General features: G+C 30.8%; 1 protein-coding gene across 3 annotated transcripts in view; it reads left to right on the top strand.

The window, feature by feature from the left end:
• The window catches only part of LOC117104920 (potassium voltage-gated channel subfamily H member 8-like), a 70,131-nt gene that overhangs the window by 30,728 nt on the left and 18,776 nt on the right, over positions 1–20,627 (top strand). For 2 of the 3 annotated variants that reach the window (XM_033245854.1, XM_033245853.1), the window contains exons 4-10: positions 524–693; positions 2,283–2,532; positions 7,150–7,310; positions 10,608–10,815; positions 13,758–13,940; positions 14,716–14,915; positions 16,581–16,687. In XM_033245854.1, the coding sequence (XP_033101745.1) occupies positions 524–693; positions 2,283–2,532; positions 7,150–7,310; positions 10,608–10,815; positions 13,758–13,940; positions 14,716–14,915; positions 16,581–16,687 (1,279 nt within the window). The remainder of the gene's footprint in view (positions 1–523; positions 694–2,282; positions 2,533–7,149; positions 7,311–10,607; positions 10,816–13,757; positions 13,941–14,715; positions 14,916–16,580; positions 16,688–20,627) is intronic. The other variant, XM_033245855.1, reaches the window with a different exon arrangement.

Here is a 20,627-nt window from a genome sequence, read left to right as displayed (position 1 = left end):
TACCGACCTGTCCGATGAGATGTTATAAGATAGCATATGTATTGATTCTTCACGCCATTGATTAAATGAAGTGCTTGAAGAAATATTTACAAATTAGTACCTTCACCCACGCAAAAATGTTTGTAGAAACATTCATGAATTTGTGTCTTAAAAAATTGCTTATTATCATAAATTATTTTGATTATCTATAAGTCAGACATAATTAAATGGGATAAAAACATTTGATTTAATTAAACCTAAACAACCAAAAAATACTTAAGTACATTTTATATAAAGAATTTAAGCCAAAAAAGACCTCTATACAATTTTTTGGGGATTCCTGCAAGTTCTACATACTTTTTTGTATTTATTATTGTTGTATTTTTTTGCATTATTGTTATTATATTCATTTTACATTAGTATTAGTTTTATTTATTATTAATATTATCAATGTTATGATAATATTTAATTTATTTTAATATTTAACTAACATTGTGAAGATATTATAATAATTGATTTTACTAAATACTGTACATAATTTCAGAAGACGGGGAAGATGAGGAGGACGATGATGATATACAAACAGATCTTTTTGGTGATGAAAAGCCACCAAATGGAATTTACCAGAGAAGGAGGAGTCGAGCAGTTCTGTATCATTTATCAGGGCACCTAAAAGAACAAGAGAAAAAACGAAGAAAGCTAAAACTAAACAGTGTAAGCACACTTTGATTAGGGTAGAGTATGCTGGTCAAGGATCTTAGTGGAGTGATGCCCCTTACCTCAAGATGCATACAGTAGTTTCTTAGGCATACATGTTATTTGTTGTCTTACATATTCTACTTACTTTAGGCTCTATACTTAGAGAATAAAATCACTGGTCCATGGGGAGAGATTTTGTAGTTTAGGAAGGCCAAAGTGCTTTTAGACTGTAATATTATTACGGATTGGCAATACCAATACAGTACTTAGTTTGGATCGGCAAATTAAAACCCATTTTACTGACTAATTCCCACTCCTAAAATTAAGCATTTTTTGTTATTTTGTGGTTATAATATTCTATTATTTCAGTTAGTTTATTTCATATAGTTTTATATTTTAAAAATTTTGTAAGGTCATTTGAAGTGCTGAAAATTAGGGTTTGATATTTTACCTGAAGCAGTGAGGTTGTTGACCTTTTAACTTTAGTGTTGCATAAATTTCTAAATGCGGTAGTATCATCGAACCAGTGTTATTTTGATTTACCAGAAAATACACCTAAAGAAATGTTTTTTTGAACCACCTCAAAGTGCGTGGACAATTCAGAGTTAATGAATTCAAGTTGAGCACAAGTTCAAACAATTCAAATAACCTATGCACTCAAAATGCAAACAGCCAAAGTAAGCTAATATTATTTTTATAGAAGATTCTGCATAATGAATAATGAAGAATTCTGTAGGCTTCGTTTTATTAGGGTGAATTACTTGCAGTAGCTTTCTTGGCCCTTCATCCTCTCCCATTGGCTACTAGCTTGAGACAATAGGCTTATGCCTACATTGCCATCTGATTCAACAGCAATGAAAAACACTTAATAAAACTTGTAGTTTTATTATATTTTCTACTTATACTCCTGTATCTTTAAATATCAAAGTTGAAATAGGCGAAGTTAGACCAAATGATATGAAAAAAATAATACCAGATTAGAAGGCAGTATATCATTGCATTTGTCACGTCTTAATGACAATAATAAATTAGTAATATTATTATTATAATTATTTTTATTGTTATTATATATGTCAATGCAAATTCTTTAAAATCAGACTGAAAATACAAGTTAATGTACCGTAAATGCTCGAATAAGCTTATACAATTTTTGGAGGCTTAAGTGCGGCGCTTATTTGAGAGCAGTGCTTATTCGAGATCGCCGCTTATTAAAAAATATTGGCATGGCGGTACCTATCATAGGCCCTACACATTTAGAAAGATATGCTGGTGTCTTCATTGTGTAACTTACCATTTGCACACACTATACATTGTATTTCAAACCCTGTTTCTCAAAGTGTTTCGTTACACACAGTAATAATATGTACTCTCAAGCACCACAGCACTTATTCAAAATAGAATAATCTCGAGTAACGCTCGAAGATTTGAAATCCAATTATTATCATCTGTTGATATTATTAATATTGTTGAAATCCAATTATTAGCTATTAATTCCATTTATTTAACAATAACTCACAGTGTAGTAATATACACTTCACAATCATGCAAAAATTCATTATATACAAGATTATTGTAAATATAGAATTGTTTTTTTTCTCTTTCAGACATTACTTGCCCCAAAACAAACCAACCTACCAGAATATAAGGTAGCAGCTATGCAAAAATCGCAGTTTATTTTTCTTCACTACAGTACATTTAAAACAATATGGGATTGTATTATATTATTAGCCACGTTTTACATAGCAGTTGTTGTACCGTATAATGTTAGCTTCTTGAGCTATGATGATGATGGGAAGCCCAGGAAATCTAAAACAATAGTACCAGATATAATAGTAGAAGTTCTGTTTATATTAGGTAAGGAAGTTAATATTTCATCATTATTATTATTATTATTATTATTATTATTATTATTGTTATATTATTATTATTATTATTATTATTATTAATATTATTATTGTTAATTGTTTATCAATATTATTATTACAGGTCTCCCTCCAATTAAAGACCAATTTTGGGGTTTATGTAGTCTTTAGCAGCTTTGGTCTCTAATTAGAATAATAATGATAAAAGACATTTGTTAATTTGGAACTACTGAAAAATGGTTTTTAATTGGAATGGTCTTTAATTTGAGTGGTCTTTAAGTAGAGGGTGACCTACTGTATATTACATTTGTGAATTTTTATTGTTATTTTTATAGTAATTACAATAATTATTGTTAGTGTTTTATATTGAGTAGTTATTTTGTTTTGAATTTGAGTCAAATATTGTTATTTTTGTTATAAATAATTACTATTTATAATAATTATTATTATATCGTTTATAGAGTCAAAATTTTATCACTTCAAGTAAATATTTTAAAAGTATCCACTACCTACCTTAATATTATTGCAATCATCATGATCCTGATCATCACCTCAACCATCATCATCATCACCACCATTATCATCATCATCATTATTATTAATATTTTCATTATTGATATTAACATAACTATTATAATTATTATTTTTTAAAGTATTTTTAATATTCAGTGGCTGCATCAAAGCTAGCTTCCATCATCTATACTTCAATTCCGTCTCTTGAGTGTTTTAAGGAGCACTCAAAATTTCATTTGCTCATAGATAAGCACATACTCTAGACATCATGTTGAGTACTGTATAAAAGAACAATTATTATATATTATTATTATTATTATTATTATTATTATTATTATTATTATTATTATTATTTATTATTATTGTTAATATTATAATTAATTATATTAATAATTATATTATTGTTATAGTTATTCTAATATGAATAATTATTAATATTTTTGTTATTGTTATTACCACTGTTATCATTAATATTCTTATTCTTTTTAAAAATTATTGTATTAATTTTATTGAAGTACTTTTTGCAGTTTCAACTATACATGACTATGTCAAAGGTCAAAACATGTAAAAAAAGTCATTGTTTTGAAAATATATGATACCAAAACATGAGATAATTATTTTATTTTAATGTAAATAATTTATCATATAACTTAATAAAAGTAGTGTATATTATAGTTCTAATAATAATCTAAATGGGCCAAAATGTATAAAATCCAATGCTAGAATATTTTCACTTGACTACCCATTGTGTAGATTTAGCATAACCTTTAAGTGAAGTGTTTTCAATCTTGATATTACACATATCATGTGATACATACACCTTTGAAATTATGTCATCACATATATGATGAATAATTAATGTGTACATATACCATAAACCTGATATATTTTGTCAATAGAATATTAATTTACCATATCAATATGATACCAGCGTATAATAGAAAACCTGACAGATGTCGATAGCATGCAGAACTAAAAAATATGCTGACGAAACTCAAGAGAAAATCATTGTAGGTTTCTATGTATTATTGTGTTGGTTCATTGACCCTAGTGTCGGTGCTTTTCCTTTACTTCAATTACTGGAGTGCTCCCTCTCCCATTCTGGTGACTCATGAATATTCACGTTTTGAATGGTTAAAGCTTTGTCCACAGTTGAATTCTATGTGACAAAATTTTTGTGATGTGTACATATTTACATGATGATGTCACATACTGTACATGCAATTCAATTTAGGTTAAACTAAAGATGAATTTGAACTTGGTACCATACCATACTATTATTTTGCAGTGAATTAAATAAACTGTTTTAAACCAATGACGGCTGTAAAATGATAAATTAGAATATTAATTGTTTACTTTCAGTAGAGTAAATCATTTTAACAAAATGCTTACAATGCAATATAAATAATAATAATCTGATTTGAGAAATAATGATATATTTTCCGTAATTACGGAATATATAAATGTGCTTATATATAATACTTAGAATACAATATATTAGATAATTGTCGTTTTTAATTTTCTGTTGAGTTGGATACTTAGTGTTTGCCTACCTAGTGAAAATGGCGGTTCCCGATCTAAATTTTATTCTTTTAGAGTGTCCATGAAGGAATCGTTGATTGCTTAACGTAGTTTATAGGATTACTTTCACTCTATGGCCGAGTAATCATCATCTGGAATCTAAAATTTCTATGAGAAAAGGTCTCACAGTACATCGTTGATAGGAATTGAAGCCTGGACATTGGCAGGATGAATTGTATCCTAACCGCTTGGCAACCATGACAGTTATGTCTTTTCAGCTTGAAATATTAATAGGAATACAATTTATGGTAATAAAAGTAGATCAACTGGAAAACACTCTTGACAGTCAAGTGATATATTGATGATGTAGTCTATAAATTCTGTATTTCTAATGGAAAACAATAGTTCTAGCACAGGGCACAAAATGGTGCCTTTAATGTTAATTACAATCATTAAGAAAGATGAAGTGGGACATTAAACGTACACTACCATAAAGAGGTTAAAAACAAAGAGCATTATGAAAAAAATGGATAAAGATACAAAAACAAAGTAGATGTATGTCTGTAAATAATAATATGATAATAATGGTCAATTTATAGAGTGCATATTGTAGAGAGACCTCTATGCGTATAACATTATTACCCCCGGCAATTATATCAAGCACATATAGAACACATGCTCAGGCCCTTTGGGAGAATTCCATAATGTTGCAGTAGTAATCAGTGAACTTTGTGTTTTAACTTATTAGGTACCCACTTGTACTCCTGTGTGGGGAGAGACAACCATAGGTAAAGTGTCTTGCCTAAGGACACAAGCAAGGAAGCAAAATACACAGCAAGGGATTGAACCTTTGACCTCAATGTTGAGAAGCAGAACCATAACCATTGTGCCAAACCGCTCCTACAAAAACAGAACATGTTGCTTTTTTCATTGAAAAAAATGAGATATGGTGTTTGAAATTATAGCAGTGGGTTTTCTGCTTTGTTGCTCTTTAGCGTTGTCATTATGTTTTTGTTGTTAATTCTGTATTTTTTTTGTTTTCTTTTTAAAATCTATTCTTAATTGTGCCTGTTTCTGTATCATCAAAATGTGTAGATAAAGTATAGATATAAATGTTGCAAGTGATCACCAGTGAGTGATTTATCCTTTCTATACATTCAACTTAAATAATTAATAGCCGCAGGCCTTTTATTATTTTTTAATCACTGTATGAGTCTTGTGGTAATAAACATGAAAAATGAGTTCTTGAAATATTTTATTTATTTTTTATTTATTTATTTTTTACCCAGGGTAACCTGATCAGTGAAAAAGCATTGTTATTCTCCAGGGCCCAGCAACACATACAGAAAAATACAATCAAATGGCAAAAATCGTCCTCGTACATAGACAATCAACAAAGGCTATAGAAATTTTAAATTTAAAATGTAAAAAAGATATATTCATAGTAAAATACCAATATAATAATTGTAATAATAATTATTATAATTATATGATATTGAGATCGATGGCATTCTCTGGCGCAGCGGTTGTGGTTCTACCTCTCAACCTTGAGGTCGGAGGTTCAATCCCTCTTTGTGTATTTTGCTTGAGCCCTTGGCAAGGCGATTTACCTACGGTTGTCTCTATCCACCCAGGAGTACAAGTGAGTACCTGGTAGGTTCAAGCACAATGTGCTGATTACAGCTGCAACATTATGGAGATAAGTACATGTATGCCATATGTTCTTGATCCAATGGCCAGAAGTAATTGTGAAGTGCTTAGAGGCCTTGTTGGCATGAAGTGCTATACAAGTATAACATATCAAAATTCTAACATATTTATTTTGGTCTTTAAATCATGTTCCTATGTTGAGTACAACTGGAATACAATTATATTGAAATTTAGATGTCTGAAAACATACTGTACTTCAGATATATGGAGAGAGGTCTTTTCGGGTTGCTGCTTCTAAGCTCTGGAATGAACTTCCCATCTACATTTGGGAGTCTGTTTTCAAGCAGAGCCTTAAATCACACCTTTCCTTTCTTTTTGATTTGTCTCTCTTTTCTGTTGTTTTTGTTGTTAGGAAAGGCTAGGCCAGATGGAAACACTATTCGAGCACCTGTCAGTCATGTACCTGCTAACCACTGCTTGTCGGTGGTCTCAAATTGCAAGTGAACGGTGCGATAGTGTTGGTTCCTTCTGTGTTAGTCTGTTTTGGTTGTTTAATTATAGCTTGGTTATCTTAGGTGACCTACTACTGTAGAATAGATGTTTTTTGCTTTCTGTGGAGCGCATAGAGACCACGTATTATGCGCTATGTAAGTCTCCAACCGTTACCATTATCATAAACTTGTCGAAAAGATAGAAAAGTAATTTCTTGTTGGTTTTCCTATCAATTCTGTAATCTACTTTACAGAATGTCTATCAAAAACAGTTTTAATCTGTGTAAATCTTTTTTATTGTAAAATTTACCTATTAAACAAATTGGAAACACTAAAACCTGATATTTGTTAAAATTTGATGTTAATTTTTTTAATTAATTGACCAATCAAGTATAAGTTTTTGTTTATGATCTTTTTTTTCTATTTTCTTTCAGATCTTGTTATCAATTTTCGAACAACGTTTGTGAGTAAAGACGGAACAGTGATATACCATCCACCTCAAATAGCCATTAACTATCTCAAAACATGGTTCTTCGTTGATTTAGTCGCTGCAATACCTTTTGATCTTATAACTTTGATTTTCTCAATTGATACAGTAAGTTTGTTTAAATTATAGCATCCTTGAAAGGCAATAATTTGATGGTGACTTTAGCAATTGTGTGACGTCATCATAAGTCTGCACTATCATCTGTTTTTTCAGTTTGAGTGAGCTCATTCAATCTCGTATTTTGTGATTAGTCATCAGGATCTTGATGCATATATTCAGTGCAATCAAAGATCACCATTCACACCTTAAGATTAGATATGACTGAGATTATCATGTGCGGCAATTCACGCCACACCCACTTTTTGTACTATTGTTGTGTACATACTGTAGGCCTACATAATAACAAACCAACCAAACTTTATTTACTGTAAAGCAATTGGTAGCTGATATATATATATAACAAGTAACAATGTTACTGACAACAATCAAATTGGGTGAACAATTAAGCTTCATAACTAATCTAACAGGAATAAGTACAAACATTCAAAGATAGATGGAGTTAACTATAATACTCTACCAAATATATAACTCTAGTAATTACTCATAATATCCCAGCCACATCTTGCTTGACTCATTGGTAAGCAAATCATAATCATGATTACTCCCACATAATAGTATATCCTTCAATTTACAGGAATAATTTTTTTTCCTGTAAGTTTGGCAACTATTAGCATTTGAATGTCTATATGTATCCCATTATTTAAACCATATCTGACATGCTAATAGTCAGTATATTATTCACAATGCACTAATGCTAAATTATGTCAAATTTGAAGGCTATATCTGATTCCAATGGCCTTAAGATAACAGATTCAGTAGAATATATGAGACATCTAGAGTAATTGACTCATATATTTCCTAACAGCATTAAAGGTGGTATATATTTAGTGGATGTAAAGTCTAACAAACCTTTAGAGACGTTGTCGGAGCTGCTGCAGTTTGGGCTCAACCGTTAAAGTTGGGGTCTGGAACCCCTTTTTGTGTATTTCATGTGTCCTGGGGCAAGGCACTTTACCTAAATTTTCTCTCTCCAATCATGTGTATAAATGGGTATGATGATTCTTTTCATAGTTTTGTGCTAATGAAGTATATAGAGCACAACTAGGTATAGTCTCCAAGGCACAGAAAAAATTTGCACTTCACATCAGTTTGCCAATTATTTGTTTCCGGTGAGCACTAATAAAATAAGCCTTGCATTGCCATGTTTTGTATAGCCATGTGTTGCTTCAGATGTGATAAGTATTAACATTTAATAAGTTATTAAATTTCATAATTACTATATGTTTATAGGTATAACATTTTAAAGAGTTTGTCAATTTGACAGTATAAAGAAATATATATGTTTTGGGAGGGGGCATCCACTCCCATTTTAGATTTGTTTGGAATTAGTAGACTGCTAGACGATCTTAGATGGCATCTGAATAGAAGTAAACTGAAAACAGAAAGGGTATTTTTTAGCAGAGTACACAGGAAGCACACACAAGACGAGTGATCATTATTTTTTTTTAAGGTAACGAACGGGGGTGGCTAGTGGCCACCCTATTCACCCCTTCTAGATCCGCCACTGTAATTAACTGCCAATAAAAAAATTACATAAAATATTTAAAAAATCTAAAATGAAAAAGAAAAAAAGGAGGCTAAAGGAAAAAGTAAGAAAATGAGAAAAGGTTAATTGATAGCCAGGATTTTTATTTACCGGTATATATTTTTTAGATTTATAGAGAGATAGTCTGCATACCCGTGTGTTTTCCTTTTCCATTGGATGGCAGATTAATTGTACATAATGTGTAACCATCTCCATAACCATATCCATTAGGGTAAATTCCTATTCGTGTAGCTAATTCGGCACTTCTCAGGTTTCCATTTCAAATCTTTCACCTCAGGTACCTATTTATACTCCTGGGTGGAGAGAGACAAATTTAGGTCTGGAGTTTGCCCAAGGATACATTAGCAATATCACCAGAATTAGCTCACATTCATTATTAATCATTTGGAAGTTCAATTACATAATAAAATACTCAATGCATTTCGAGTTGAAATCTTTAATAAATAAATAATGAGAATTCTATAAAATATACCTTACATACTTACTCAAAAAAACCTATTTTCATCTTTTTCACATTTTCTTTCTAATTTCATATTGTTGTACCGGGTTGTTAATTAATTTATTTGAAATATTTTTTAGAGTTGATTTCACAGGTCAAAGATAAAATCCACCAAGTTTGAAGGGCCAAAATATTTTTTGAGTTGATCTCGTAAGTCAAGATAAAATTCCCTGAGTTGAAAGCAAATTCCTGGATCTGCAACTGATTGCTTTACCAATATGATTGATCACAATTAAAAAGCCTAGGTGTTGTTGAGTCTAGACACAGTTTTTGGGGAAAAATACAAAATTAACATTAATTTTATCTGTAACATTTGGTAACTATTTTCCTAATTGTACGCCATGTCCTTTTTATTTTTATGAGCCATGTAAACTTTAGTGCAAACACTATTAACGAAACACAGTGAACAGAACAAAACAGAGAGGCAAAACTGACAGTGTATGTTTTATTTATGGCCAATTATACCTTATTTATTTTCGAAACATTTTCAAGCTGGTTTCCATTAAAGTTGTTAGTGTACATGACCCATTTTTTGTCTTTACTTTATTGAAAATGTTATTTGCATTTGCTTTGGAAAATTTTTCCTTACTATTTTACTTTTTCTCGCGGGCCAAATTATATTACTCAGTAGGCCAAATTTGGCCTGCTGGCTGCTTATTAAGAACCAGGGCATATATTCATTTCTTCCACTAATTTAGCCAGTGCTCTCATATTTACGATATCCATTAAAAATCCATTGTTATTAAACTTTCTGTATCAGTACTACTCAAATCAAATTAATTGACCATAACATTCAATGTTACTTAGTTTTTATTTGTGATGTGATGTTCATAAATATTTCACTAGATATTTCCATTGACTGGTACATGCTTGGTCAATTCAGCTTATTTCTGAACGGTCGAATATCGCTAGCTATAATAATATTCATAGATTATGTGTCAGTGATATAAATTTGATATTCACTCTTCTGTGTCTTATTGCTCATAGCTATTATAAAAAAAATATGATTAATTTATATTCACATATAATGTATCATTATTTCATTATTTATTAATAGAACTCAATATAGTTACCTCACAAGGATGTCTTCATTTCCATATATTTTATGTACATTTTTAAAATGTAAACTAATATAAGTTGATGATGGAATAAGTTTACATACCATACTTGTTTTTTTTTTTTATGGTTTTAACATTTAAATGCAATGGAAATTGACAGTTTTCTGTTTGTGCTTTCTTAGATTTGGAAAAATATCGGGATGCTAAAGATTGTGCGACTATTGCGCTTGCTACGAGTCAAAATAGATCGATATTCCCAGTACAGTGCCATAGTTTTAGTGTGCCTTACGTTGGGATTTGGACTCCTTGCTCATTGGTTAGCATGCATCTGGTACATCATAGGAACTAAAGAAATTGAAAAAAATGAGGATCAGTTAAATTGGCAAATAGGTATGAGAGTAGTGTTAAGGTCAACTAAGATTGCATTGTATGATGCAGCCTGTACAATTTGTTGACGGGACCACAGTCAGTTGTGTGAATATTAAACATGTTTAGTATTCTACAATGTGACTGTCCCAGGTACAGTGTTACGACAACCCATTTTCAGACCTGCCAACCCTTGGGTCATGAAAATCTGGAGATTTTTTTAAGAATCATAAAAAAATCTGGAGATTTACCAAAAAATCTGGAGGTTTCCAGAATTGATCAAAAGATAATCCAAGATACCAAAAAAGTCATGTCACTACAAATCATTGGCCGTTGGGGGCAACATTCGAATTGAAAACGGCTGCTTGTTTATTGCACTTCGAAGCGGGCAGGCGGCAAATACATTGAATAATAATGATCAAGTCAATCAAATTATGCATAAATCGGAGTATTTTTGGGGAGGGAGGGTGGCCTCTGAAATCGGGTGAAAATTACATCCGATCGGGAGAACTGGAGATTTGTTTAAATATCGGGTGACACCCGACAGGATCGGGTGACACCCGACAGGATTGGGTGAGTTGGCAGGTCTGCTTTTTATCTGCGCTTAACACATACAGGCCCGATGCATTGATACATCATGCCTTAGTTAGTTGTGGTAGTTTAGTGTACCTTATATGAACATTGATCACAAAAAATATTCTTTAACATTGACATTGATCAACAATACAAATGGTTATCACATATTTTTTATGAAAGAAATATTCTTAACTTTATATACATACTTTTACATTGATTGCAAAATCTGGATATATACTTTACTTCTACGTTAATGGCAATAGTGATAATAAAACTATGATATATGGATCTCATTTTTATTACAAAAAAATAGACATACCTGTAGATCTAAACTATATTGAACTTATTGATAATATAAAAAAACTTTAAGACATTTCTAAATTGATCACAGCATTAATCACATTTGTTACATACTTGAATTCAGTTCTACAATGGTCATAATATTGATCATGAAATAATCATTAAGACATACTTCTACACTCATAATCATAATATTGGTAACAAAACATAAGACATACAATTAAATTCTTATATGGTGAAAATAAGGATCAAAATACTTATTTCAACTTAAAAATAGTAAAGTTCTAAATTAATCACAATATTAGTCACAAATATCACAATTATATTAAATGAAGTGATTGTAAAAAAGAATGCAAAAATCTTCTTTTTGTGTTAAGTATGAAATTTTGTCTGAAATTTAAAAAAATTGATTCAAAATAAAAGCTAATAAAAAAATAATATTACATTAAAATTAAGAATTGTGAAACAGTAATTTTGAGTAAAATGGCAAAAATGCATCCCTGAAGCAATTTATTGTTTAATATTTACCTTTTATTTTTATTTATTTATTTTTTTTATTCAATATATTTCATATATACATACATACAAAATGAAAAAACATTACGTAAAAAGACAAGTTAAATAATAAGAAGCAATGAGGCTTTATAACAGCAGATTAAAGAAAAAGGATACAAAATAGTATATATTGGATAATGATATAAATTAATTAATCTTATACTCTTTACTTTGCACTTTATTTTATATTGGATAATGATATCAGTCAATTATTGGTTATTATATACCGCATACATAATTTCTAGGCATCTGATTGGTTAAGTAGTGGACAATAGAAATATCTCCCTAAATGATAGTACTTTTTTGCCCTGTTGTGTGATGTGCAATCTCTAGGCCTCATAGCTATGTAATTTATGACACACTCACAAGAATGAAAGGGGACGCAACCTCTACAACACTGAGAGAGATTAGCCCTTTGATAGCCTAGACCTACTTGGTGTCTATTATTTTCATTACTTTTTTATGTCTTGTAGAATCTGTATGAGGTATATAAAACAAATATTGACTGCTCTAGATTCGAGGAACGATGAAATCTCTAGCCACTCAGTGATGTGGAGACCATAGGCTAACTTACTATTCCCCTCATGAACAGTCAATATTTGTTTCATTTCATCTTTTTTTTTTTTGCCAATTCAAACAACAATACAAAAGGACAGAAAAAGACAAGACAACACCCTTGTCGGTGATACGATAAACAAAATGTAAACTTAATTGCAAGGACAATAGATATGTATATTATATACCTCATACATAGATTCTAGGCATCTGATTAGTCAAGAAGCAGGGCAATAGAAAGTACTATTCCCCTCAAAAAGTACTATTCCCCTAAAAAATAGTACTTTTTGACCTGTCGTGATGTGCAAACTCTAGCCCACTTAACATCGCACTGCTGATGGTAAAGGGGACTGCTCTTGTCCGCATTTTTTTCACGGTAGACCACAAACAAATATGGAGTGTGGTCGTTTCGAGATGAAGAAGGACTAGCCTAGGCCTAGTATTACTTCTTGATGAAGCTGATACCAAAAGCACTAAAAGACAAATTAAATGTCTTATCAATATTCGACAAATATTGTAAGACAATGGGTGCTGTTGAAATTGAGGACATAAGCAAAGAAGAGCTAGACACACTCTTTGATCGCCTTGCTCCTAGCTATTCGAGTAGTAGTAATAGGCCTAGGCCTCTAATAATAGGCTAGGAAATGAGTACTTTTTTAGACCTCGTAGAAACTATGTATGAGGTATATAAAACAAATATTGACTGCTCTAAATTCTGGGAACGGTGAAATCTATTGCCCCGAGGTGATATAGAGACCGTAGCCTATCTTCTCAAGGGCCGAAGCCCGGGGGGAGATAGGCTATGGTCTCCCCATCCCCTAATGAGCAGTCAATATTTGTATACTATATGCATAGTATTGTATATCAGATAATGATATCAATTGTATTCATTATTATTGATTTTAATTATAAGAGTTGAGAAATTGATGTTAGTATATGCAAATGTATGAAATTATGAATAACTTCCATTGTATGCTTAGGTTGGATCAACGAGCTGACTGTATCGTTAGGTCAAAGTTACTATACGAACCTCACACTACAAAGTCAATACGTCACCGCATTGTATTACACTTTGAGTAGTATGACGAGTGTCGGATTTGGCAACGTTTCAGCAAACACAGATGCTGAGAAAATATTCACAATAATTGTCATGTTAATAGGAGGTATATATATTCCACAATTATGATTTATTTGTTAATTGTACTATATTATAAGAGGGTAGCTCTTGCAGCGCACATCTGATAAGAAGTGATCCTTATGGATAATACCATAGTATAATTAAAAAAACAAGAAAAGTTGTAAATTGGTGCTTAAGGACTCAAGCCTAGATTTTCCTGCTGAAATCATTATCACCTTCATACAATGAATTAAATCCAGGCTCCAGCTGAAATCACTATCACCTTCATACAATGAATTAAGGCTCCAGAGGAAAAAAAATTTGATATATTGTAGAACTGATTTTTCTACGACACAAAAAAGCATATTTGATGAAAAACTCGGGAGCGGTAAATGAGATACAGATATTTAAAAATTTATAAGCTGGGCCATGATTGAGGTTGTAGTTGGCCCCTTGGTTCAGCAGACATTTCAGACCCCTGTCTAGTGCCACCATTGTTCCTAGCTAATAGCTACAACATGGCTACAGTAACTCATTTGTTATTTATTCTATTTTTTGTTTATGTTCCACTTCAATCCCTCTCAAAATGATGAAAATAAATAAATTGGTAGATGTTAATATTTCAGTTATGTTAAATTTTCTTGTAATACAGAAAAAAAACCCCTCAAGGAATTGTGAATTGATCCCTCCACTACTGGCTCCTCCAATCTTTCAGTTCAGCTATTTTTTATATATATTACATAATTACTTTGATGCGAGTGTGATTTATAGTCACAGAAATAAAGCTAAAAATAACACATGCTTGTGTAATTGCTTTTCAGCTCTCAGTCATGCGGCAGTGTTTGGTAACGTGACAGCACTGATTCAACGAATGTATGCAAGACGGGCACTTTATCACACCAAGTGCAAAGATTTAAAAGACTTTATTCAGTCCCATAATGTTCCATTGGACCTAAAAAACAGGATGCAAGATTATTTCCAAACATCTTGGTCTGTCAACATGGGCATCGATGAAATTGAGGTAATGCAATCATCGCATTTTAGGATTTCCCATTAATGAAATTACGAAAAATTAATCACATTATTAAAATATTATATAATCATGAGAATTATGAAGTTTTTAAAGGATAGCTCTACCTATATTCAGTCTCCTTATGGCCCTTTAACAGAAAAACTTTTAATATTTGACAAATGTTAATAAAAACTTTCTAAAATGCCTGGTAGAGAAAATATGAAATGATCATATTCAATCATTACTTCAGATATCTTCTGCATTTTTAGACTTCCAACTAGAATCAACATTTTCAATTCAATTCAAATTTTATTTCAGACATTGTTTCTCAGACATTGTCCATATAAAAATATAAAGAAAATGAATACTGTACAAAAGTAATATTGAAAAGAAATTTGTAAGAAAAAGGTGAAAAAGCAGGTTATTACCTGCAAGCATACGCTCTTTAAACCTAAAAAAAACCAAAAAACAGATATATTCATAGAATGATTGTACGAAGTAGACTTCTTTTAGAATGCAAGTAATTAATCCGAAGAAAGATTGAGCAGATTAGAAACAATATGGAACTCCTTTCTACAGGAAATGATTAGAAATGGTTTCAAAAGAAAAATTGCTGATACTGAAGAGGAAGCAAATTGGAAAGACACAATAACATAAAACTTACAAATTTTTAAAACTAAGAGTATATCATCCTTCTGCAAAATACAAAATTAAAAATATATTGCTCATATAACCAGATTACAAAATTTAACCTTAAGAAATAAATTTCCACATCAAACAAGAAATATCCCCACACCATATGCAATCAATTGGAAAAAGACATCAATGGAGAAGACAAAACATCTTTAATTTGCAAAACAAGGTTGTCCCTATTACACATGGTATTCTAGAAATAATAGGGACACTAATAAGCATATGGTACTGAAACTCAATAGCAAGCAAATGATAAATGCTTATTGCACTTGCATTTTTATTTAGATTATTAATGTTTTTTTATGTTTTAGTTAAAATTTAGTATTTTCCCATTTTTTTTCATGACCATATATTTTTGTTGAGAGCATGTGTGTTCAAATAAAATTTCTAAATAAAGAAAACGATATACAAATAAATTTTATTACAAGTTTTTATATGAAATTTTAATATATTCATAACTACTAACCAGCGAGTAAACACTACAAACCATGGAAACCTAAACTAGCCTCAGGAAATGATTAAATTCAATTGATTGGTAGATGATTGTGCATAAAATGCAATTTAATTAATTGAATTAATCGTGGGAATGCAAGAGTAAAACCATATGGGAATTTCAAACAATTTTTCAATGCCATTATTCTCGAAATACTTACAATTTCCCTTGTCAACAATATTTTAGATTAAATTTGTTTTTGCAAACAACTCTTGTGAAATTATAAATTATATATTATCCTGAAATTAAGTTTTTAATAATTAATTTGTATTAATTGGTATAATAATACAATGTAGGTAATTTGCATGAATATATTGCTTGAATTTTAAACCTGTAGTGTAAAGTGCAACATACAAATACATAATTCATCATTTTGTTGTTTGTCTATGTTCCCAAATAAGTAGTGAATTTGGTATTTGCTGCTGGTTGGTATAATAAATAAATATATTTGTAACATGGACAATTTCATAAATTGTTTTTTTTCCTAGATGCTGCAAATGTTTCCAGAGGAGCTACGTGCAGACATCTCAATGCATCTTAACAAAGAAATCCTCTCTCTCCCAATCTTTCAAGAAGCAAGTCAAGGTTGCAGAAGGTATTTATATTCTAATGCTGCTTATAACAACACATTTATTTTTACTCAATATTTTGCACATCATTAAGGTCTACTAGAAAGGACAGTAACAGCACAATAAAAAGGCAGTATCATTTGATTTCAAACAATCATTTCCGTCCTACAGGCTTCTAGGCAGCAACTTTCTTATTCATGCCAAGGTAACTATTCCACACTAATCTTCTTTCCCTGCATTTATTATAGCTTAGTGTCTTTTGTAAGCCACATTCATGCTGTTAGTCCTGTGTGCAAAATAGTCCATGTATACTATTTTGAAGAATCCATAGGTTTTATTCAAGAAAGAACAGGAGACAGTCTAAATTTTACCACCATCGTTGGTGCTATACTCTGGTCTCCACTGTACAAATCTTACTAGGAAAATGGTTGCTTTAAATTTTTGGTTCCATCTATGTTTTTATTTACCAATTTCAAAAACATTTTCACATTCATCGTTAGAAAAACAAATGCAAGTGAAGTTCTATAGATGATGCCTTATACAAGTGTATCCAAGGCTTGGTTCCTGACTATCATGCTGCCTGCCATTACATTACTCAAGGGCATACAGGGCTCATGCATCCGGATCTAACAACACCATACTTAAGGTTTGCCCACCATGTCAACTCACTGACAACTTCATATAGCCAGATATTTTTGTAGGGGTAGGCTAGGTCTAGATGCCAACGCCATTCAAGCACCTGTGAATACGGTCCTTTGTGGGCCTTGCATCTTAAATTGCTGGTGAATGGTTTGATGGTGTTTTTGGCTCATTTGTTCTGTTTATTTCTTCATTTTCTATGCTGTCTACTTTTAGTTTTCATTGCTATCAGCTAGTCTATTAATAGAAATACAAAAAAAGCACTATGGTATTCATGAAATAGTTCTATGTAAATACTGTATACATAACATATATTTCTTCAGAGGTTATTCTGAGAGGTGGATTTTTTAGGCCAGTCCACTGTAACATTTTTCATTTTTTTGTAATATTAAGAAATCTTCAAAAACATTAAATGGTATGGATTTAGAACAAGACATTAAATACTGTACTGGTGAAAATTGAGAATAGATTTGAAGTCAGAAATAAAGGTTATATGGTTATAAATAGTATGCTTAAACTATGGAAATTACTATTTGCAACAGAAGGATTTGTGGAGACTTATTTTTGGAACATGACAGTCAATTATTCTGTGATTTATAACATACCAGTCTTAAATATTAATTTGCTCTTTAGATTACAAACAAGTATGTCTACAGTGTATTAAACAAATTCTACTGTAAATTATGCTGTAAATTATACAGTAAATTTAATTGTAAATCAAAAATATAAATGAATGTTTAATTGACACCATAAAATAGATAATAATTATATAAGTTTATAAATAAATAAATTTGATAATATGAAGTAAATGCTATAAATAAACAGTAAAACAAAGTAAAAATATAGATCCAAAAAGGTTGGATGAAAAAGTTGCAATTTGCATAATTTATCCATATGGATGAAAAAGTTGCAATTTGCATAATTTATCCATATGTTCTTGATGAAGTTTAAGATCCTGAGCTCTGCTCACTTTTAATTGGCAGTGATGGTTGATGAACTTGTAGAATGTCAAACATCACTGGCCGCCACTAAGGCATTGATTCTGATTTTCACTAGTCAGCCCTATGGTCCCAGCCAGTTGTGGTCACTTTTACCTTCAGCCTCACATCAACCGGATCCCGGGGCCACTTTGTCTATCGTATCTGAATCTTTATTATCCACACAGATGTCTAAATCTTTATTATCCACACATTATTCGATGTCTATCGTATCTAAATCTTAATTCAGTCATGTTTCTTACCGGCAAAGTTTTAATTCTTAATTTTTGTTATTATTTAAAGCCCCATTCCCGTCAAAATTTCACTAAAAAGATTTTCTTTGGAAAAAATGCATGTGCATAGTTTTTAGGAAAAAGATAAAAAAAAGAAAAAAATGAGAATAGAGACTTTCTCATAGGAGATTACCATTCTGTCTACGACTTCTTCGTTACTAGTCAAATTCAGAGGTTGTCGATCACATCCGCTGGAATGCTCTTGCTTTTGTGTGTATACTTTATACAGTCAATAAAATGCGCCCTCTCTAATGAGATCAGTTTTTGTACTTTGCATCTCGCACACTGAGGTCGATTGAGTAGGCCTGAGATGTTTGTTTAATTGTCAAAATCTCGGTCAGAATAATAATTTTTTTAACAAATTTGAAATAATTCCAATGAAATATTATATTAAATGTGAATAGTAGCAACGGATAATATTCTGTTGGCCGTTTTTGCATCTGATAACAGAACCTAAATTGAGGTAAGACAGGCCTAGCCTAGCAATGTTTTGGATAGGCTAATGTTTCCGACACATACTATATTTCTTCACAGACCTATCACAAAATCAAACATGAAAAATTCATCTGCATTTATTTTTTGTGTGGAACACAAAAAAAAATCAAATTTCAGTCTTATTTTACATGTTTTTCAAGTTTAGGAATGTCTAAATTCAGTTAAACTAGCAATTTAATATTATATATATAAATTTTATGATATGTATAACAATCAGATTTTTCTTAACTAAAGTTTTGTCAGGAATGGGGCTTTAATATTAGTTCTTGCAGTAAGCTTTAAGTTATATGTGCTATTTAATTGTATTGTTGCAAGAAAAGTACAGGACAAATTTATTCATAGATAATTCAAAACAGATCTACAACCTGAATAGCCCAAAATGCCAAAGAGATCAAATTACAATAATACGTTATTAACTACGAATTAGTATAAATCTTATCCAAGATCATATTTTATTGGCTGAATATAACAGCTGGTCATTCATGCAGTGATTATAAATTAAGAATAATTAAAAATTATATAGAATATATTCTTGCTTTATTTATGATACAAAGTAACGAATTGTCAAATAATGTATTTAACCAATTTTCATATTCTATTAAATGATGAAAATGTTTGTGTATGATTAGTTTCACTATCATGTATTTCTGACTTCGATGCCTTTCAACTGGACCTTTTTTCATCTAAATACAACATACAATTTTGGGAGTACATATATTAAGAATGTTTACGTTAGAAATTACTAAGAGGTTTTTTATGATTTTTGATTTTGTCTGCGCTGTTCACATCAAATTCATTGACTTTAATGTAAATTTTGTTCTCTTTTGAATTGCATATAACTTGGGAGTAAATGCACTAGAATGGTCATATTATAATTTATGAAATTCTAGATACAGTTGTATCACTAAATTGCACATAATAGACTTCAGTTCAACAATGTCAAATTCATTTTTATGATTGCCCTTGATTAAGATAGTTATTTGCGAAGCCTAATTGTTTAGAAACTTTATACATTTTACCTAATGTCAAAGTTCATGACAAGAAACTATAGACAGTTGGATATAAATGTGTTCATTTAATACTACTGTAGGATGTCGTCTGTATCCGTAGGCTATTTTTACTTAACATACAGAGAAAGCGATATGGGATAGCGAAGGAGATCAATATGAGTTGCATGATTAAAGAAATGTACAACTTAAAGAGAAGGGCTTTATTGATTAAAATGGTGGTCTCAAATATTTATCAATTATGTACTTTTAACTGAACTGATCGGTAGGAGAATTACATGTATTCATGAGTTGGGGGTTGGAGATTAAACATATACGCTACAATATCATCATTATTGGTTGCATTTTATTACTGCATATTTACAGTAAGGCCTACTTAACAAGTCTTACACAACCTAATAAATGAACTTAATTAATTATTAACTACCTCAGTGTTTATTTGTCTAAAATATTTATTCTTTAGAACATTTTATTTTTTTGTGTGCATATATTACAGTAGAACCTCGTTTTTACATACCTTATTTATATCAACCCTCTGCTTTACGTACGCCTCAT

This window comes from Anneissia japonica, unplaced genomic scaffold (assembly GCF_011630105.1).
Source record: "Anneissia japonica isolate Jap-2015-1 unplaced genomic scaffold, ASM1163010v1 scaffold287834_len5846547_cov211, whole genome shotgun sequence".
Classification (NCBI taxonomy): Eukaryota; Metazoa; Echinodermata; class Crinoidea; order Comatulida; family Comatulidae; genus Anneissia; species Anneissia japonica.
The sequence above is the reverse complement of the archived record's forward strand: the minus strand, read 5'-3'. Positions and strand labels throughout refer to the sequence as shown.